This window comes from Haliotis rufescens, unplaced genomic scaffold, assembly GCF_023055435.1.
Source record: "Haliotis rufescens isolate VD_foot unplaced genomic scaffold, xgHalRufe1.0.p SCAF_19, whole genome shotgun sequence".
NCBI classification, from domain to species: domain Eukaryota; kingdom Metazoa; phylum Mollusca; class Gastropoda; order Lepetellida; family Haliotidae; genus Haliotis; species Haliotis rufescens.
In genome coordinates this window covers 16,501,041-16,524,150 of record NW_025963879.1, presented here as the reverse complement: position 1 = coordinate 16,524,150, position 23,110 = coordinate 16,501,041, and the positions used below count along the sequence as shown (strand labels likewise).

Below are 23,110 nucleotides of genomic sequence, written 5' to 3'. Positions count from 1 at the left end.
CATGATAAGACCTTGTAGTTTGTTATGCTGTAGCCTGTTTGTATAATCAGCATCAATACTCAGCACAACTAGTATCCGGTTGCTGAAATTCAGAGCCCTGCTTAATCCCTGACAGTGTTCTCAGCATAGAAGTTAAATATTTGTGTTTCATTTCTGATTAATCAATGCATGGTATTTATTTCAGGCCCACAATGGCTACCTGAGGGATCAGTGGTTGTACTCTATTCAGTGGAAGGTAAGTGTTGGCTGGGATTATTGATCACATACCCATTGAGAGTGTGGTAGGAGCGATAGTTGGCTGGATGACAGGGCTTTGTGGGAGATGGGGATTAGAGAAGGAAGTGGGGCAATGGTGGGGCGGGGATGTTGGTGAGTGGGTAAGGTGGTGGGGCGGGGATGTTGGTGAGTGGGGAAGGTGGTGGGGTGGGGATGTTGGTGAGTGGGGAAGGTGGTGGGGTGGGGATGTTGGGACAGCTGGGTGGTGTGTTTGGGACAACTGGGAGATGTGTTTGGGACAGCTGGGTGGTGTGTTTGGGACAGGTGGGTGATATGTTTGGGACAGGTGGGTGATGTGTTTGGGACAGCTGGGTTGTGTGTTAGGGACAGCTGGGTGATGTGTTTGGGACAGCTGGGTTGTGTGTTTGGGGCAGCTGGGTGATGTGTTTGGGACAGCTGGGTAGTGTATTTGGGACCGCTTGGTGGTGTGTTTTGTACAGCTGGATGGTGTGTTTGGGACAGGTGGGTGGTGTGTTTGGGACAGCTGGGTGGTCTGTTTTGGACAGCTGGGTGTTGTGTTTGGGACAGGTGGGTGGTGTGTTTGGGGCAGCTGGGCTGTGTGTTTGGGACAGGTGGGTTATATGTTTGGGACACATGGGTGATGTGTTTGGGACTGCTGGGTGGTGTGTTTGGGGACAGCTGGGTTGTGTGTTTGGGACAGCTGGATGGTGTGTTTGGGACAGGTGGGTGGTGTGTTTGGGACAGCTGGGTGGTCTGTTTTGGACAGCTGGGTGGTCTGTTTGGGACAGCTGGTTGGTGTGTTTGGGGCAGCTGGGCTGTGTGTTTGGGACAGCTGGGTGATATGTTTGGGACAGGTGGGTGATGTGTTTGGGACTGCTGGGTTGTGTGTTAGGGACAGCTGGGTTGTGTGTTTGGGACAGCTGGGTTGTGTGTTTGGGACAGCTGGGTTGTGTGTTTGGGACAGCTGGGTCTGTTTTGGACAGCTTGGTGTTGTGTTCGGGACAGCTGGGGTGTGTGTTTGGGGCAGCTGGGCTGTATGTTTGGGACAGGTAGGTGATATGTTTGGGACAGGTGGGTGATGTGTTTGGGACTGCTGGGTGTGTGTTAGGGACAGCTGGGTTGTGTGTTTGGGACAGCTGGGTTGTGTTTGGGACAGCTGGGTGGTCTGTTTGGGACAGCTGGGTGATGTGTTTGGGACAGCTGGGTTGTGTGTTTGGGACAGTTTGGTGATGTGTTTGGGACAGCTGGGTTGTGTGTTTGGGACCGCTGGGTGATGTGTTCGGGACAGCTTGATGGTGTGTTTGGGACAGCTGGGTGATGTGTTTGGGACAGCTGGGTGATGTGTTACGGACAGCTGGGTGATGTGTTTGGGACAGCTGGATGGTGTGTTTGGGACAGCTTGGTGGTGTGTTTGGGACAGGTAGATGGTGTGTTTCAGATACGTAGGTGGTGTGTTTGGGACCATGTTAACATGATTGAGATTCTTTTGAAGACTGTACAATTTCTGTTTTGTTTGCACTGCGGATGAAGTAAACCATTAGATGAGAGGGGAAAATTATTATACGTTTATAATTTGCAGACCCAATAATATAGCCACCGACCTACCTTCAAGCAGTAGAGAATGCTAAGCATGCTCACTAATACCACAGGATTAAGATATATTACTCTATAATTACCTAATTAGTCGAAGAAGACATCCCCTTGGGCACAGTGCTCCTGGTTTTCATATTGGTTTGATATTGAATCGAGACGGGAAGGACTAGGTCCCTATTTTCAGCACTGTCTGCACAGTGTAATACTTTTAGTGTAGTACTTTTTAAATATGTAAAGTAGTACAAATTCATTGAAGGACCTGGTGGAATGGTAGACATTATGGCCCAGTGCGTTGTAGGCATAATCTTGCTGCATCTGAGAATGTACTTGCGTGCTCATCGAGTCGGGCCTTGCGTCCTTGCGGTACAGCTTATGTCACGTCTTTGCGTCAGAGTTATCCCTGTTTCCCTCATCGGGGTGATGAGTACCGGTACTTGTCAACAGGTCATACTTTGGTAGAGAACACTGGAAGCGTGTGGTAGGTGTTACAATGACCTTATCATGCTTATTGGTGCTTCATTTAATCTTGAAAACACTATTAGTTGTAGGTGTTGGAAATTTTTTGATTCAGATACCCAAACTGATCTTATTTAAGCTACATTAAAACACTAATTAAGACTTTAGTTTTAGCACAATCAAATGAAGCAGATGTTGAAAAACTGAAACCTGTTACGAAAATCAAAATGCATTGGTCCTACTTTGGTAGAAAGCACTATGTATAGTAGGTGTTGGAATTTTTTAATTCAAATACCCAAACTGACCTTATATAAGCTACATCATGACTCTAATTAATACTTTATATGTTCAGTTTATACTAACAAAATCAAGCAGATGTTGATAAACCTGAAACTTGATGATACTGTCACTGTCCCTGTCCTTGGCTGATTTGTATACAACATTTTTTGCTTTCAACTATCATTTAATTGATATTTCATTTGCTGACATCCAACTTTCCATGGGATCAAATATCTTGAAGGTTAATTCATCTGGTATTTTATCGGAAGATGTTGGGATATTTCTACATAAAGGTTTTCAGGGAACCGAGGGAATATGTTATCTGATGACTTACGTCATGAGCTGCCAACACTGATTGGGGAGAAAACTACACTGTCTTGAAAACCTGGTCTTATCATTTTCTGAGAGTCTTAAAAATATTTTTTAAGAGACTGACATGAAATACCTGGTAAAACTAACAGGGTTAATGCCCATCTTGAAATGACTCAGGAGCCACTAATGTTGCTTTTATGTTCAAGATGTATACTGATTTGTATTGAGAATATTCAACTCTTGTTATGCAGCTATTATTTTATGGTTTCAAAGATTAATATTTCTACTTGAGAAAAACATGATTATGCATTCCATAGCAATATTTATGTATAGACAGATAGATATATAGTTTATATTTAAAACAGCTCAACCATTCCCCATGCAGGGGTTTATCTAGACATGCTCAGAAGCTGATATTCGGCACCAAGTCTGCAGCAATTGCCAGTAAAAATTCCCAAATTGAAAGTAAAATGTTCTCAATTCCTGTTAATATAGCTTTTATATCTAATGTTATGACTTTGTAGAGGTAACTTGTATATCAGTGATACTAGGACCAATAAAGACGAAGAGGCTTTGAAGTTTAGATTTGCATTATTTTCTGTGAGTTTTAATTCTTTTTCAGAAACACATGTACAAATATGAAAAACTGTTAAAGAATGCTCGAAGACCTGAAGTTTTAGTAAAAGAAATAAAGGTAAGGTTTGATTTATTTTAGACCAATCAGCCATTTACATCTGTACACCCCAGTGTTACTCTTACAGTCATTGCTCATGGTATCCTATATACTCTTGTGACACATGTTACTCTCACACAGTCATTGCTCATTGTATCCTATATGCTCTTGTGACACATGTTGCTCTCACACAATCATTGCTCATGGTATCCTATATGCTCTTGTGACACATGTTACTCTCACACAACATGTTAAACATGTTAAACACTTGTTTCTCATTGTATTTTATTGTTTGTTGTTTAACGCTGCACTCAGCAATATTCCAGCTGCATGGCAGTGGTCTGTAAATAATCAAATCAGGACCAGACAATCCAGTGATTGATACCATGAGCATCGATCCATACAATGACATGTATCAACCAAGTCAGCGAGCTTGAGCATCCGATCCCATTAGTCGCCTCTTACGACAAGCATAGTAGCGTCTTACAACAAGCATAGGTTGCAGAAAATCTATTCTTACTCAGATCTTCACTGGTATGTTTCTCATTGTAACAACCAGTCTTCGATGACCAGGTGTCTCTCACTAAGGGACGGACCATTTGATATTCTGGAAAATATGCCAGAAAGTCTAAATATCTAAGGTGTAATTTAAAAAATATGGATGTCTTGAAAGAAATGTTTGGCTCTTTCTACCAGAGATATAGAATGTATGGTTTGAAGCAGTGACTTGAAGATTGTTGTCTCTCAACAAAACTCCCATGCCTCGAATTTGTTAATCTCTAACTCACTTGAGCTGTGTGGGAAATAGCTGCAAAGTGTTAGAAACTGGTACTAGTCCTATGGTCCTTGCCAACTGCCCAATAGTTAACGTATCATAAGGACTAAGAGAAATTTGCCATTTATAAGGGTTTAGCTATATGTTATCATCTGATCATTATAAGGACTAGTGGACTGAAAATGTTAGTTTCTACCACTGGCTGCACTTGTAATGTAGGCACCCTTACGTAAGTTTTGTGTAACACTGCTTCAGCTTCAGTAATGAGGAAGTCTAAACTGATGCAAGTCTCAGACATTAAACTCTATGGTGAACACAATGAACACAAGAATGGTTCTTACTGACCAATGTTAATGAATCCGAACAAAGATCAATGGATCCTGACTCTCCTAAGGGACACAATTCTACCCATCTAGGTGCAGCACCTTGATCACCATATGGCTATGTTTGCCCCAGTCATGTGTTCGCTGTTTGTCCATCGGTATTGAATGTCATGTGAATTATTAGCAAGGTCAACATGGTCAACGCTTGATGGATTTTGACCAAAAGGAAGTGGTAAATGCAGCAAAGCAAATCAATCAATTGTAGGATGACCAAAGGTCACAGAACCTCTGTGGTCTGGTGGATACAGCATCTGCCCTGAGAGTGAAGGTCAGTTGGTCGATCCGTGGTTACATCATGCCAAAAGATGCTAAAAGATACTGTTTGTTACCCTGGTGGACGTTCAGCACTGAGGGGAGAAAACAAGGACTACTTGACTTGGAGTCAGTGTACTGTGTCTGAGTGGGCTCTCACTGGGCTGGCACTCACTGCACCGCACCTGACCACACTGCACCGCACATTTATACATGTATAAGTGAACTTATCTTTAATGCAATGTTGAAGCCCCATTTCACCTCACCTCACAGGACCATGAATGGTTTCAGAATGACAGGAGGAAGAAGAGATTAATTTGCTTTTTGAGCCAGCCAAGTCAATCTGTATTAAGCTGATCAGAGGTCATGTCCTGTGACAGATCGTGATGGGTTTGAACCAGTTTCATATATTGTATGTACACAGGACTGGTGAATCAGTCACTTTGATGTATGTGGGACTTCATACATGACTTCTACTTCAACTGCTGCAATTTCATTGGTAAACATTGACGTACCCACAGTGAATTAAGAAATACAAGAAGTGATATTTTTACCATCAAGCTCTAATATTGTTGGGGACACAGGTGGCCCAGTTGTCTATGGCGCTGCAATATTGCTGTGCAGAGTTGTATCCCTTAGGCATGCAGAAAACATTGGTTGTAGGTTTGAATCCGGGTTCACCTCGTTTATGTTTGTCAGCACCATACACATGCTTGTGGGTTTCACCACAGCACTACATCTGAGACCTGCATCACTCCGGCATTCCTCCCGCATTAAGCTGACACGCTGTGATAAAACTAGAATACTGTTTAAAGCGCCGTTAACTCACTGACTCTCTTTAACTGCTGTGATTAATTACAACAACTTTATGGCTCGTTTGTGAATGAGAGTGTTGAACTAAATGTTAGTTGCCGTTGAAAATGAGTTCGATGGATGAGTAGAGCTATTTCTCGATTAGAATATGTGAAAAATGCAAAATAGAAATCTAAATTTAGGTCTTTAATGCAGAAAACATGAAAGTTTATATTGTATTCGAACAATGTCGACCTTATACAGAAAAACAGAATATGTACTCTGTCCACCCTGACTGCTTAGTCTCAAGCCACAGACTCCTCACGCTTTAGCAGACGTGTGAAGGCAATTTGGCGTCTGCTACAATCGTGAATAGCTGAATAGAAGTGTGAATAGACTATACTGATTGTACAGTCGCACAATAACTTGTGTAATTGCTTGTTATGAAAAAGACCTTGTTTTGAGAATGTCAGAAATATTTGGTAATGAATTCTAGGACACTGATCCTGGTTTGTATAACATGACCTGTATTCTGTAAGATATTCACTCACTCACTCATTCACTTGGTAATTACCAGAGATGCCCTGTAGGTTGTTTTGTTTAAGATTTGGATGTAAGTAAGTAAGTAACAGCTAATGAGTGAATGAATGTTAACACAGGAAAACTGAAGCTGTATCAGGTAGATTGCAAATGATCAAGTTCGGTTAACTTCACATACCTGATATAATGCTGTGTTACATTTGCAGTGATACTTTCCAAAAGGGTTTCCAATATTATCAATAGGAATTTTTTTAGTAGCAACCTTAAAGAGGACTGCTCTTTTTGCCTCCATTGATTTTTCTTATGTCTACTACATCAAGATTATTGACATTATTTCCATGGACTTCTTTCAAATTGTCCTTGGGAAATCATTTTGCAAATCTACTGAAAAAGTCACAGGTCAAGTCACAAGAGAGTAGAAACTCACAAATAAAAGTTTGTGTTTCTCAAAAGATATTATTGCATTTATCATTAAACTTGGTATATTCTTTCTCAAAGATTGGCCCTCTTTTGAAAAGGTTTTGGTCAAGATTAGTCAAAGGTCAAGGTCAGCATTGTTTTTTTTGTCAAACATGGTTTTGTAATTTTTAGTTTTTGAGCTATGGTTGTTACCTCTACAAACATAAAATTTTATATTTTCATGTATCCATAAAATCGTGCAACATGAAATGTTGGTGCTATGTCTATCAAATGTAAAGATCATCTTTGATGTAATTGGGGAACATGATAGGAACGTTCATTGTCAGTTTCATTGCACTTTTACTTGTACAGTCCCGAGACTTGCTGATTGTTGGATCTTAAAAAGTTGCACTGGATAGGGTCAGATCTAAGTAATGCTTTTGCACTAAAAGTATATAGGGTATTTTAAGACTTTAGATGCTTTGAGGAAATCATGGTAATGTTTTTGCAAGTACCTGCTAACACATCTAGTTTCATGAGTGTTTAACATAGTGATTCATAGTTTTCGGAGAATCCAACATCATTTAATTTCTTACTGATTTTGCCAAATCCTGGTTATACAGTTTCCTATGGCTTTGAGTACAGTAACAGATGTGCTCTACCTGTATATGCAGGTAGTAACTAGCTGTGCAGAGGGCACCTGTTATCAGTCCGATGCAGGTGCAAGTTACACACATCACTGTCCGCAACAAATCAGTAGGCCTGATCAGATCTCTGGCATTGTTGTGTAACCAACAGAACAGATTGTGAAACTTTGGCATTGTAAGTTGTGTGGAAGGATGTCAACCACCGTGGAGGATGATACAGAGATAATACTTGACTCCCAGCTTGAAAGCATCAGAAAGTGGTATTTTGGGAACTTTCATGATGCTGGTGATAGGGAGATTGTGGAACAAGAGGATCCATATCCTGAACAGATTTGCTCATGTCAAATTTGATGACAATCAAATATGCATGTTTTATTGGAAGATCATGTTGTGCAAAGTTTGATAACTATAGCCTGTGTATTCATGAGAACAGTAATACAATTGGAGTGTCTTGTCGTTATTCACCAATTGAGGTTCAATTTCCATTGTGATACTATTGATTATTCAATCAATATTTCTAGTTTCTTGTAATGGCCAGTGTACAATTAACATGGGACATACAGTTGTAAATTTGACAGTGTTGCTTGCACAAATGCGATATGTCTGAATTCATAACCGAAACTACCACTGCCCTACACACCCTGTGTTCATGTTTATTTAAGGGGTGTGGTAAAATGGGGCTTACATCACGTTTAAGAATGCTTGCACATATATAGCAATGTTCATGCATGTGAATATGTGGGTGTTTCTAATTGTACTAGTCTGAACCTTTATGTCCGGTTGTGTAGTGCCCACTAACATACCATGCAACAGTTTAACATGGATACCCCACTCTGACCCATATACTGACTCCAAGATAACCAGTCCTTGTTTTATTCTTGTAGTGTTGCGCCAGGCATGTACTGTCTCTTAAATTCTTTTGGTATGACACAGGGATGGATTCACCAACATTCTTCTCTCCAGGTATTAAGGATTACCTCTTCAGTAGATTCTTCTTCTTCACAGGCATATCGTTTAATAATAGCTGCTTCAGAAGTGCTGAGGTGCAGTTGGATAGCCTAGTTGTTAAAGTGTTGGTTTGTCTTGCTTGTAAAACAATGGGTACAATAAGTGTAGGCCAGCTTATGGTTTACTATTAATGGAGTAATGTTATGAGCTCTGTGAAAAACTACCTCTGCAAGGAGCCTGAGTGCTTCCATCAGAGTGCTTGATGTAAGAGCAAACAGGAGATCACGATATGGAACCTGGACCCTCTTTCACAGAGCGATCTTAGCGCTAAGATTGTTGTAAGTCTGTGTAAAAATATTGAAGTTACAATCGTCTTAGCGCTAAGATTTTTGTAAGTCTGTTAAAATATGGAAGTTAAAATTTTTTTAGTGCTAAGATTGTTGTTAGTCCGTGTTAAATATAGAAGTTACAAGCATCTTAGTGCTAAGATTGTTATAAGTCTGTTAAAATATGGAAGTTACAAGCATCTTAGCGCTAAGATTGATTTAGGAATGGGCCCTGGATAGTTGTGTGTCATTGTACTCCAATTGCATGGATTCATGGTCATTCTGACAATCACTGGTTCAGTCACAATTATATACAGGCTGTGACTTAACTGGAAATTGCTGACTGGGCATAAAACAATATTCACTCACCCACGGTCAGCAGACATAGCGTTCAAATCTGTTAACATTATGAGCAACTACAGCCTTACAGGAAAAGCATCTGAGAAAGCTAGGTGAGTTGGTTGCCAGAGAAGACAGAGAAGGGGAGGCATCGATCAGGTGCTATAAACTGGTCTGGTGCCACTTTCACACAATCAATGATGGTGAATGAAACAGGATGTGAGTTTAAGGAAACATCTGTTGGGTGCTACATAGATGGTGTCAGAGTGCCAACCAGCCAACTGATTTAATGCTCTCACTCTCTGATCGATGCCCATTTGTCTGCAGCATGGCAACACAATCTTGGTAACACCCTGACATTTAGCCAGACTTTCCCTCCCTACTAACTGGTGATTGAGGACATGATTCTGATTTTAAGTAATAATTCAATCAGGGAAGTTTATAACCATTTAACAATACTTTATTTCTATGTCTCAAAAACCAGTTGTAAATTTTGTCCATCTCTATTGGGGGGAAATTGTTTGTAATTAATTTGCATCTTTTTGTTGAGGCAGGTGGTTTGGAGTTTGTGTCAGCTGCATAGATCCAAGTTTGATTCAGAATTTATAGTGTTGTTCTGGTCAGTGATTTTTTCCCAGCATTCTCTCACTGTTTGCCGGACTTGGTAGCTAGGTAACAGTGTTGTGGTGGCCTTTTGATTTTTGGGAATGTTTTTGATATTTATTTTTTGTGTTTCCAAGGCAACAAGTTTGACTTAGTTTCAAATCAGGTTAGCCTCATTGTTACAAAGTCCATGCTTGGTGTCCTTGTCAGCCCTGAGTCCCAAACAGCCTGAGTGTTAGGACACTTACTCACTCATAGGACGTTTACATCAAAGATACTTTCTTCATGCACATGCAAAAATACTACAACTGAATCATTGACATTAATTGAATTTGAATAATTATTCCACCCCCAAACAAAGCTTTTGGGAGGATACAGAAAATATAGTTCTGTCTGTCCATCTGTCCATCTATCCTTGTCGTTTCCGGTTCATAAACTGTTGAATATTTCTTCTTGAAACTTCATTTATGCATAGGGAATTCACTGAACTGGTGCCTTTTGCTATTCAGGGATGTTTTTGATATTTATTTTTTGTGGTTCCAAGGCCACAAGTTTGACTTAGTTTCAAATCAGGTTAGTGTTTAATTCTGGAACATGACTCTTAAACCACTTACTATGTAATCAAGAAACTTGGTAAACGCTTTAGGTATGGACCTTTTGCTAGTCAGGAATATTGGAAATGTTTATTTTTTTGCGCTTCTGGGGCAACAGTTTGGTCTTGAGTTCAAACGAGGGAAGGGTTCATGTCTGTAGTGTACCTCATTACTGTAAAATATTTCTTTGTGAAACTGTGTATGCCCATTAGGCAGAACTGCTGCTGTTCACTTTCCATGATTATTTTAAGTTCTAAATTATTTTTGTTTCTTACATGCTAAGGCAAAAACAATTTGGACTCGGGTTCACATAAGGGTTTTATTTGTAGAGCAGAACTCATAAACCTTTCAGTATTTGTACAACCCTATTGAGAGTTCAGTTTTAGATATTGGCACTAGTCCTGTAGTCCTTGCCAAACTGCCCAATAGTTAAGATGTCAGAAGGACGAGTAGAGATTGGCTATTTTTATCATTATAAGGACTAGTGGATGTTAGTTTCTACTACTGGAGTTTGGGTTCAGATAAGTCCCAAGCTATCTGTGCTTGTTCAGAGATGACTAAATGGATCAGGGGTCAGACTCAGTGTCTTTGTTGATTGTGTAACCGGACATATAGGGAAGTGGCTCATAATGCACTGAGCATCATATGCTACGCCACTTCTGATAGCAACATTTTGTATCTTTCCATGATACACGTACAGAACCGATATGTCAAATGTATATTTAAATATATCTGACTTTACTTATAACTGATTGGCAGATTACTTGTCATTATGACCCCACACTCCGTCGCAGTGGTGACTCAGCATAACACCACTGCCACAGGCTAATTTGCATTTCACGTGACCGGACTTCTCTCTTGTTTGTAAACAAACGCGCTTTTTCAGAAATCAGTATAGAACGGACTAATGCAAGTATTTGGGGGCGCTTTACATATTGTTTTGCATAACTATGTAGATATGCTACTACAACTGCGACAGTGAGTTGCATGACAATTTATATTTTTGCATCAAATTGACGCTAGCTCTCCGTTGGGCTTCGATGACAGCACGTGGAGCCGTACAACCAATGTAAACATAGGATAACTACGCAAAAACAAGTAGATTTTTACGTATTTGCATACTTTCTCAATGAAAGTTAACCATTCTTTGACATTTGTTTATGAAAATGTGTAGACTTGTCAAACATGAAACGGATGAAAAGCATATGCAATATCTTGAATGGACTGTGAAAGATGTGACGAATCGTCACATCGCGCTGGCCTGTGGCAGAGGTACTATGCTAGCTGGCTGCTGGCCGCATGGAACTCTGGGTAGGAGAGTGATTATGACCCATGAAGATCTGGGCGAGAATAGGTTTTCAGCAACCCATGCTTGCCGTAAAAGTCGACTGTGCTTGTCGTAGGAGGCGACCGACGGGATTGGGTGGTCAGGCTTGCTGACTTGGCTGATGCATGTCAATCACTGGATTGTCTGGTTCAGACTTGATTATTTACAGGTTGCTAGCTTGCCTGGTCTAGTTGACTGTGACTTGTTGTAAATCCAGCTCCATGTTTTTCTCGTAAAATCAATACACAGTAGACGGTGGGTTGGTCTTGAGTTGCGAGGATTCCCTCTGTGTATGTGCTCTGTGTTATCTTATCGAGTGAAGGTGGCGGACCATTGTAGATGAAGTGAGTGAGTGAGTGAGTTAATTGAGTTAGTATTGTTTTACACCGCTTTTAGCAATATGCCATCAATATCATGGTGGGGGACACCAGAAATGTGCTTCACACATTGTACCCATGTCGAGAAATTGAACCCTGGCCTTTGGTGTGACGAGCTTTAATGCTTCAGGACACCCCACAGCCCCCTGTTGTAGATGAAAGTGACTTTCAAACTTTTCTTTTACATAAAGTGTCAGTTAAATTGTAGAGACTACAGGTAAACATTATCAGGATTGTGATGAGAAATTATTTGCTGTTGAGTACGACACACTCAGAAACTGAACTTGAAATGCGTGGCTTTAATCTTAATATGGGACCATTTGATAACAAAACAACAGAAAGTGCATAGACCTTGGAAGAATACAGTGAGATCACTGTCTAAACTGCAATTGATTTTAATGGGAAATTATTTGTTTATGTTAAAACAAAAAATTTAAGAGTATTGTTTTCACAATTTAGAATGTTGTCTCTCAAATAAAAACGGCATCATCCTGTAGTGTTGGTAACCCTGAAATTTGTTTTTCCAGTCTTTTTCACTGGAATGTATATCTTCAAGATTACCAGACTTTTGCAGTATTTGAGATTTACTTGCTATTTTCCTTGAGGCAATGTTATTGTATCAGTGTATCGTATTGACAGCTGTGTGTTGCAGTATTAATTGTTGTTAAGTCATCATATGTTCTGAGATTATTTTAGAGTACATGTATATGACAGAAGGTATTTAATAAACATTCAAGGTAGAACTGCTTGCTTGCAGATTATTTGCTCAGTATTTTACAACTCCATTAATACCTGTGCAATGCTGATTGATTGACTGATGGAGAGAAATAATGCAACGTAAGTGATACAGAAGACAGGCGAAGAATGTTTTCAATATGAATGATTATCATATTACAAAATTAGAAATAACATGAAGTGTCATGTTCCACGAGTTTATCTTGGTGCTGCAGCTGTCATAATGCCTACCCTGTAACGGAAACTATAGTTGTAGTGCAATAGTGTATTTGTGGTACAGGTCTGCAATGCGAAGAACAACTTCCAGTCATCTTAATGATACACATGGAATGTCATTTCAATGCTTTCCTTAAGATATGTTGCCTTTTTTCTTACCCTGAGTATATTGTATTTTTCTTTGTATTGTAGAGTATGATAGATGTGTCGCTGACAACCCCCATACAAGATGTCTCCGTGTACCAGTTTCCCCTGGACTTGGTGTCCGAGTTACTACAACAGGTATGTAAGGTATTATCAACCATTTATCATTTATCATCATTTTAAAGTATCCAGGTACCATTGGACCCACATACTATCTGCCTCTGTAAGACAGCCAAATCCCTATGAAACAGACACCATTGCTCTGTGGAATTAGACTATTTAATGATCTACACAATAAATTTTAAAATAAGAGATTTGAAAATAAAAGTTTGACTCAAATCACTTTTACTAAGACTGCTTTATATGATCTCATTTTATTGGCAACTGGTTCGGCTCATTCACAGACAAACTTTACATCGAGGCATGATGAAGCGCAATTTGCCAGGTCACATGTGGTAACTACCAAGTCCTCATTTGTCTACTCTTGTGACAAAATTGGGGGGCCTATTCTAGGACAAAGTGCCTGACCTCCTATTCATCTACGGTCATCTCTTTAAATAAGCATGTGATCACTTCAGTCACCTGTGTTAAACTTCAAAACCTCATGGGTGCAGTTGGGTAGCCGAGTGTTTAAAGTGTTTGCTTGCAAAGCCTGGGATTGAATCCCTACAATACAATATGTGAAGTCCATTTCTGGTGTCTCCCGCTGCGATATTGCTGGACTATTGCTTCAAGCGGCGTATCACCACACTCACTCACTCACTCACTCACTCACAGCCTAATGATATGTTCTCTATCATGTGAAATGTATGCTTTGATTATATTTCTTATTTATTTGTCTCCTTATACAGAATTCAGACGTCATCACCAAAGTTGCTCATGAAAATATTATAGTAGCATTGGCGCCTCTTCTTGAAAACAATCATCCCACACAAGAAATCTGTGATTTTTTCAGCAAGGTGAGTGTTTCTGATAACTGTTCAACATCATATGTAATGGTCAAATAACGTACTGGACAGGTCATTTAATAGATCATATATTTTACATTTTATACCCTTTATCAGTGGTTTTGAATTTCTTTTATAATTATCGATTTTTCTTCTCAGAAAGTCAGGGCTGTGGGGTGGCATGGTTGTCAATGTTTTAATACTCATACCTGTACCTCAGTGGCGTGTATAAAGTAACAAAGAGTAAACAGTGTAATTTAGCCCAAGATTAAGTCTTTCTAAGTGGGCACCATGTCATGTATTGTCAGGGTTTGTTCACAAGAATGAATCAGTCAGGCGTGACAGTCGCCAACCATGTGACGATATCTTATTTCCTGGCAATATTGTCAAATACGAGGTAATCGTATAATTTAAAGCAAAGCACCTCATCAGCCGAGTGGGAATGTCCGGTGCAGTAATAGCATACTTGTTATGCTTAATGAAAAGATCATGGTTTTTTTTCAAAAGTTAATGCTTACTCGTGTATCAACACCTAAAGCCATTACGATCTTCATCAGTGACCTGATCTCTCTCCTGTGACAAGTCTCATGTAGCATCACCTGCCTCTGGTATCAGTCAGGTCACATGTCATGCTGGCAATAACTGAAATGTTTTAGACCAGTAAATTAGATTATTCAATCAAATTGTTAATACTCTATATCTATTGAATATTTCATGGTATTCAGTATTCAGTTTTATCATTTTTTGAAATTACATTTCTTATTTTTTTCACAAACTGAAAATCTATGTCTTCTGTGATACGAAAAGTATGTATGACATGATGACCAAGACTTATAGAATCTGTCTAGGTTCCCAGTAAGTGCTGTACATTTGGATATTCAGTATTCTTGGTGTTTGCCAGTTGATGAGATAGTATCTTTAAGGTTTGTACTAAATTAAATAATTTTCCTTTAAGGTGAATAATATTTAACCAGTGATTTATCAATCAAAGAGCCCTTAGCAAGCAAATTGGGAAAAAATATTGTTATTTTGTTGAAAATGGGGATGTTTTAAAAGTCAAATTCAGAGATGTTTTACCATTGTAATGATACATTGAATAAAATTCAATAATGGTATACTTGGCATTAAAGCCTCTTCTTCTTTATTGGTCCTTATATCAGTAAAATACAAGTCGACCAGACCAGGCTTGGGGGTGAATACCAGCTTCTGAGCAGGTCTAGATAAATCCCTCTTATCATACATTACGGTTTTAGAATTTTTGATTTTCATTATTTTCTTGGAAGCTACAGGTCATGAAGGAGACTGCTTCTGGTCAAAATAGATTGCTAGCAACCTTTGCTTGTTGTAAAAGATACCTTAATGGATTGGGTGGTCAGGCGTGGTGACTTGATTGATAGCATGTAATTGTATCCTGATTGAGAGGTTCTTCTGAGGGAACACCAGATTTGGCCTGAATATGATCCTTGGTTGGTCAGAACCATACATATGTTTGTGGCTTTCACAAAAGTGATAATTGTCGCTTGTGACATTCCTTCCACATTAGGGGTGGTGGGATAGCCTAGTGGTTGCAGAGTTCGCTTGTCATGCCGAAGGTTTGGGTTTGATTCCCCAACATTGGTACAATATGTAAGGCCCATTTTTTGGTGTCCCCCACTGTGATATTACTGGAGTATTGCAAAAAGCAGTGCAAAGCCATATTCACTCACTGTCTCGCTCCCCTTCCACATCAAGCTGACAATTCAAGGATGTAGTGGAGTAAAACCTACTCACTCACTCATTTGATGCATACTTTAGTAATTTGACCAGAAGTTTCCTTTTGTTTAATGATACCTTTTATCAAAACATTCTTGTTAACCTGGAATGTTATTCGTTTTGATGTTTTCTAAGTCAAAATCAAAATGGGTTTCCTTGTCGGTTATCACATGAACACCTTCTAGTGTAGATACTTTTATTTCGGTATTGTAATGTGCGTAATATTCAGTGTATTGTTCTTTGGTGGCATGTTGTGTGTGGGAAGGAAACAAAGCATATGTCAACCGGATTATCAATAATTGATTTTCAGAAGCTGAGGGAGTATAATATTATGTATTGAGTAGGTGTACAAGTGTATTGTAGATGGTAGTAAATGAAGTTTATTGTTGCATATTGTGGAATAATGTAGTACTAACTAGTGTTATGTGTACAATGTAGAATAATGCAGTAGATCGTTTTCTTCTGGACCTACCCCTTATGAATATGTTACAGTGGACGCAATAGCAAGATTACTGCTGTTTACATATGTATTTCAGAGCAAATTTTGTTGCAATAAGCATAATTAAATAAATAATGGTTTTCAGAGAAAAGGTTATTGCAAAAGGTACAGGATGAACCGTGGGAAGGTTCGGATATCAAGTACATTGCAGTGAACATTTGTGACATGTATTTCAGAACAATGTTTATTGCAATAGGCACAATATGTAGTGTATTGTTGTAAGGGAGGGATATTGAGTATACAGCAATAGACATGCTATTAAATCTATAACACCCGGGTTGCAGAAGGGTTTGAAATAATGGTTTTATTGCAATAGGCACAATATGAAGTGTATTGTTGTAAGGGAGGGATATTGAGTAGCCTGTAACACCAGGACGTTATGATGCATATTGCAGAAGGGCATGAAATAATGGTTATGTGTCTGACACTGTCATGCATGCCCTTGTCACAGCAATAGCCAGGAGCTATTGTCTCTGGCCGGTCTGCAGCAATTAAACAAAATGCCCCCTCAGCGGGAATTATTTTCCAAGGGTACTTGGTTTCTTCACAATTGATACCTCAGCTGTCACCAAATGTTATCCTTTAAGAATATGGCAGTAAACATAGTTCTAAATTGATTACACAATTGTTTAGGGTTACGTTATCATTGTTAGTATCTTTGGGGCCTGAATTTGATCAATGTGGAGGTATGTGCTCCAGAGATAGTATCCTAGTTCACTTCTCTCACGTGAAGGTAAAGCGTTTATGTTCATACTGGTAATTGGCATGTTGGTTCAGAAATTACCCTGCAATGTGTGGAACAAAAACAGTATGCCAGACGTTTTATTGACTTTCTGTGATCTGTGGACAATGGTAGCCATGATTAATAGAGAAGAACAAATAAACACTGCCACAGACCCCAGCCTCCTTCCATGACAAACCTCGGAAATGGTTTTCAGTCGTCTTATCTTTTAGAAAAAAGGACTGCATCAAAGTACAGATTACAGGGAATTCCTAGTTTAATATGTCTGGTGATAAGTAATAATGTGTTGCGGCCGTGATGATGATTGAATGCGTTGAAGGAAATGGTCAAATAAAGAATCATGACAGACTATTATCACAATTACACAGCAATTTTCCATTTTCATTAAGATCAGTTTGATCCTAGGTATTCTTGGTATATTATGAATAATAAATGCTACAATGTACTTCATGCTTTGTGATCATAAAGTATATGAGCATGTGTGTGGAAGGGTTTTAGGATGGTGTGTTAAATTTGAATATGGTGCAGTTCCAATAGAGGTATTGATTATTTTCTTATCCAAGCATTAAAAATATCATGCTATATCTCCCTGTTTTTTTAAAGATGATTTCCTAGTTTTCTCAGATAGGAGTAGTTTCTATCCACTTCAAATGTACACATCAAACGTCCGTATCTGATTTCTGCAGGGTGATCAATGTCATGATGACAGAGTTTGAAATTGAATACGATCTTGTTTTAGCAAAATCATGTGCAGCCAAGATATGATATTGAGCTGAGTTCCTACATGATAGCTAGATAGAGATACAATTTCAATATATCTAATGGCAATTCTGTTTGAGGATATCCCAAGAGTGTGTCTGCAAACTTCTGAACTCTTTTAAATGGCAATCCAGGCTTCAGGGAGTAAATGATTCGAAAGTGATATTTGATGTTGAACTATGTTAATTGATGGCAAGGCGATGTAGGGAAACAGAGATGAGGAGTAGGTTTGCTGAAATGTTAGTTTAAGGTTAAACTCGGCATCTGTTACCAAATATCATTGACAATTCCACAGGGTGCAATTGAAAGTTCTGAAACCCTGTCAAAGGAGGAATAAGTTGAACCTTGATCAAGTACCTATAAATTGATTTCAATGTTTGATGATTTTATCAGCATAAGCTTTTTTATGACTTCTCTGGAGATTTAACTGATGTAGATGATCAATGTTGGTATGTCCAACTGGGGACATTCTTTCAAGACCTTGACACGGATTTCTTTTGTGGATTGAGTTCTTTCATGTTAGTCATGCCTGGACTTTTGAAAGCTGATTTACTATCTTCTTACATTCATAAAACAATTCTTTGAAATAAACTCATTATGAAAAAACTGCTTAAAGGGAACTGTAAAAAATATATTTACCATAGCTTCCAGGGCAATGAAATAGGGTCATTTTGCAGGATTCTCAAGCTTCAAAGACCTAATGTTTCAGAATTGTCAGATATTGAAAACTTTTTTTGAGATATGTTTGTGGACATCAAATACAAATTAGTTTTTGTAAAGGCAATATGCAATAATATTCAAGCAGTTATACTTCCTTTAAAGGGGGGCACGGGTGGCCCAGTCGTTTAAGGCGCGATTTGCTGTGCAGAGTTGCACCCCTTGGGCACACAGAAACCTATGTTTGTGGGTTTGAATCCCTGTTTGCCCCGATTATGTTTCTAGGTTTGACAGCACCATACCTGTGCTCGTGGGTTTCATTGAAGTGGTAAAGGTCTGAGACCTGCATCACTTCAGGCTTTCCTCCCACATTAAGCTGACACTGCGTGATATTACTGGAATAATGTTAAAAGTGGCATTAAACCCAACTCACTCACTTCCTTTAAAAACAAAAAATGCATCAGTGTCCAGGAAACATTTCTATCAAGTGTAATAAAGGAAATTTCTAACATGCCACATTTTGATGTGTAGAGTTGTGTCCTTTAGTTACATCAGGATCTGCTGATCATGGGTTTCAATACCCTATTCCCTGAATATGAAACTTGTTTGTTACCACCATAACCGGGCTTGTGAGCTTCACCAAAGTGGTAAACGTCTATGACTGACTTTTCCCCTCACATATTGCTGACAAGTTAGGAAATAACTGAACAGGCTGTGATATAACTTAACAAGCCTGGATATAACTGAAGAAGCTGGGATGTAACTGAACAGGTTGGGATATAAATGAAACAAGCTGAATTATAACTGAAATTCTGGGATACATCTGAACAAGTAGGGATGTAACTGAACAGGCTTTGATATCACTGAAATTTTATTCAATGTGACGTTATGCCCAACTTACTCATTGAAAAATAGATGGATAATATGAACCAAAGTTTTGATTAATAAATCACGAAATTCACTTCCATTTCATTAATCTTTTTCTTAATACAATTCAGATACATGTACTGCATAACTAAAGCATTAATTGTATGAAATCAAAAGTTTGTTTCTGAGAAGCTTGGATTATAAAACTGGTTCCTGTATGATAGCAGTAATCAGTGGTAAGAGGAGACGTTTCCATTGTATAGATCAGGAGCCTCTATTTGCTCGACTTACACTGTGTTGCATGCTAAGTGATGTACATGCATTAATGATAGCTTAAAACCACACAATTGTGTTGATTTACGGCTGATTTGATGCTCGCTGTGCCACGCATGGTTTTAACTCAAAACATGTCTGTAAATTGTGTTTAATAGATTGACTTAATCAATACCAATACACAGTGGACTGTCTGCTACTGGGGACCGTCTGCTGCTGTGGTCGTGGTGGTCCATGAGCTACTGGGGCCCCGTCTGCTGCAGCGGGCCCATCTACTGCTGTGGTCGTGGTGGTCCATGAGCTACTGGGGGCCCGTCTGCTGCAGCGGGCCCATCTACTGCTGTGGTCGTGGTGGCACATATTCTACTGAGGACCCTCTTGATCAGTGACAATGGGACATTGTTCTGCAGGTGGCCCATCTTGTACTGAGGTCATGGTGGCCCATCTCGTACTGGGATCATGGTGGCCCATCTTTTACTGAGGTCATGGTGGCCCTTCTTGTACTGAGGTCATGGTGGCCCATCTTGTACTGGGATCATGGTGGCCCATCTTGAATTGAGGTCATGGTGGCCCATGTTGTATTGGGATCATGGTGGCCCATCTCGTACTGAGGTCATGGTGGCCCATCTCGTACTGGGATCATGGTGGCCCATCTCGTACTGAGGTCATGGTGGCCCATCTCGTACTGGGATCATGGTGGCCCATCTTGTACTGAGGTCATGGTGGCCCATCTTGTACTGAGGACATGGTGGCCCATCTTGTACTGAGGTCATGGTGGCCCATCTCGTACTGAGGTCATGGTGGCCCATCTTGTACTGAGGTCATGGTGGCCCTTCTTGTACTGAGGACATGGTGGCCCATCTTGTACTGGAGTCATGGTGGCCCATCTTTTACTGAGGTCATGGTGGCCCATCCTGTACTGAGGTCATGATGGCCCCTGTGCTAAGGAGGACCCTCTTACATGACTGATCAGTGACAATGGCATTTCATTCTGTATAAAAGTACTACAGTCTCTTGTATGTCATATGCTCTTACACATGTACACAGGCTTGATTTAATCCTGATATTAGGGTGGTAGAGTAGTCAAATGGTTAAAGCGTTGCCTCCTCACCCCACATGGTTTAATACCCTCTAATGTGTGAAGCCCATTCTTGGAATCAAGTGCAATGACATGACTGTAACAGTGTGAAGTAAGCACCTGCACGGCCCACAACCACTTTATTTTCTCTTTAGCTGGTTATATATAATCTATAAACTCTGGCTAACTTGCTTTTCTATCTAGTGAGATATAATACTGTTATTCAGCTATCAAATATGAAAGTTTGAAATCAGAATTTCCTTCCAGAATGGTCAATAGATAGATTTTAAATGGCTGATTTCTGATTTCAGGGATATACTGTAACGTTTGTCGTACTTTTTACGTACAATCCCTTGTCACTAGTTCTGCAAGTGAGAGAAACCTTTTTTATAATGACACAGATTGAAGGTCTAACACTGTTGAAAAATTGAATAAATGCTCTTTCTCTGCTACCAGTTTTCTCCTTGTAATAGGTGGTGTTAAACACATCAGGCTATTCAAATCTAAATTGGCTAGTAAACAATTTTGTAGCTCACACGACTGGCTAGGAATTGCTAGTACTGTTGAAACTTGTTTCACATATTGCACTTGAATATTGCTGAGAGCAATGTAAGGCCGCACTCACTTAATCCTGTCATGACTTTAACTTCTTGATGTTGTATTTCAGCACTGTAAAAACAGTCCCCGGTCTAGCATAGTGATAGAGCTGTTCACCCCTGTGGTTCAAAGGATATTAAAACACAATATGGTGAGTACACTAAATACCTAATAAGTACCAAAGATGAGTAAGCCATAGAATATAAGCTATGAGACCTTTGATTCCTCTGAAGGCCAGACATATTTGATAACCTGCTTTACAATTTTTTACCCAAATACTTAAAGGCAGGAGGAAACATAGATTGATTGACAGTCACTTAAAGAAAAATGTTCAATGACTGCAGATTTGTTCTGCCTTGTGCCTTAAACCATATTTCATTTTGGGGTTCTTTTGCTGGGCGAAATGTGCGATCCTTCTTCTTCAGATGAAATCTTTTCAGGAGCAAGGGGAAGACATGGCAATGAAACTAATTTTTAAGCTATGAATTATCAAACATGAATACTTCAGATACTTTCTTTTGAAATGGCTAAAATTAACCTGCAAATTTGTAAAACAAGTGATTAAATTGTCCTGGCCTTCTGTGTCTTCATGCTCTCATTATCCCCCGCCGCGCGAAAGCGCGAAGCGGGGGATATAGTATTCACGACCGTCCGTACGTCCGTCCGTACGTCCGTCTGTCCGTCCGTCCGTACGTCCGTCCGTACGTCCCACCTGTTTGTTGCCGCGATATCTCAAGAACTAAACACTGGATTGTCTTCATATTTGGAACTATGGTGTATATACAGACTCCGCAGACACCAGTCGGTTTTGGTGACCTTGATCCCATTTTCAAGGTCACAGCAGACAAATCTGCTTTTAGAGTTGGAAAACGGTGTTGCCGCGATATCTCAAGAACTAAACACTGGATTGTCTTCATATTTGGAACTATGATGTATATACAGACTCCGCAGACACCAGTCGGTTTTGGTGACCTTGATCCCATTTTCAAGGTCACAGCAGACAAATCTGCTTTTAGAGTTGGAAAACGGTGTTGCCGCGATATCTCAAGAACTAAACACTGGATTGTCTTCATATTTGGAACTATGGTGTATATACAGACACCGCAGACACCAGTCGGTTTTGGTGACCTTGACCCCATTTTCAAGGTCACAGCAGGCAAATCTGCTTTTGGAGTTGGAAAACGGTGTTGCCGCGATATCTCAAGAACTAAACACTGGATTGTCTTCATATTTGGAACTATAGTGTATATGCAGACACCAGTCGGTTTTGGTGACCTTGATCCCATTTTCAAGGTCACAGCAGGCAAATCTGCTTTTAGAGTTGGAAAACGGTGTTGCCGCGATATCTCAAGAACTAATCGCTGGATTGTCTTCATATTTGGTACTATGGTGTATATGGCGGGGGATATTTCGTCACTCTGTGACAAATACTTGTTTGATTTCGTTTTGTTGCCTTTCCTTTAGGGCTGGGATGAGTAACTCGGGAACTCAGGTCAGGTGGGTACTGAGTATGACCCGGGTACCCACAGGACTACCCAGACCCATGGTGTCATCTGATATAAATGACAAAAATTATCTAGAACTCAGAACGCATTCCTTCTGACATTCATATATTTTGAATATAGATGAAGCTCCAGTCAACTTCAGTGTATGCATGACCAGATTGTTCTGTATGTGTATCTAAGTGCATTTTGCTAGGGCAATGGTAAAACATTTCCCAATCGGACATTTTGTACCTATCTCCTGAGACCTACAGCGGGTACCAGGGTAGGGTCGGGTAATTGGGGGGGTTGGTACCCGGGTAGTGAATTTGGACTCTTGCATGTGCTTCCACATTCATGCTTGAATTAAAACAATTATGACATGATAAAGCACTTGTGTATCCTAATTGCAAATTGTTTGATAGTCATTACTTAGAAGTTGACGGATGACAAGGTAGACACAATTTTATGGATAACAACTTCTTTAATACTGTAAAAAGCGACGTTTTGGT

General features: G+C 39.7%; 1 protein-coding gene across 3 annotated transcripts in view; it reads left to right on the top strand.

Annotated features, from left to right (window-relative positions):
- The window catches only part of LOC124137586 (C-Maf-inducing protein-like), a 109,764-nt gene that overhangs the window by 28,839 nt on the left and 57,815 nt on the right, over window positions 1-23,110 (top strand). For 2 of the 3 annotated variants that reach the window (XM_046503953.2, XM_046503951.2), the window contains exons 3-7: window positions 185-235; window positions 3,500-3,571; window positions 12,995-13,093; window positions 13,798-13,905; window positions 21,188-21,268. In XM_046503953.2, the coding sequence (XP_046359909.1) occupies window positions 185-235; window positions 3,500-3,571; window positions 12,995-13,093; window positions 13,798-13,905; window positions 21,188-21,268 (411 nt within the window). The remainder of the gene's footprint in view (window positions 1-184; window positions 236-3,499; window positions 3,572-12,994; window positions 13,094-13,797; window positions 13,906-21,187; window positions 21,269-23,110) is intronic. The other variant, XM_046503954.2, reaches the window with a different exon arrangement.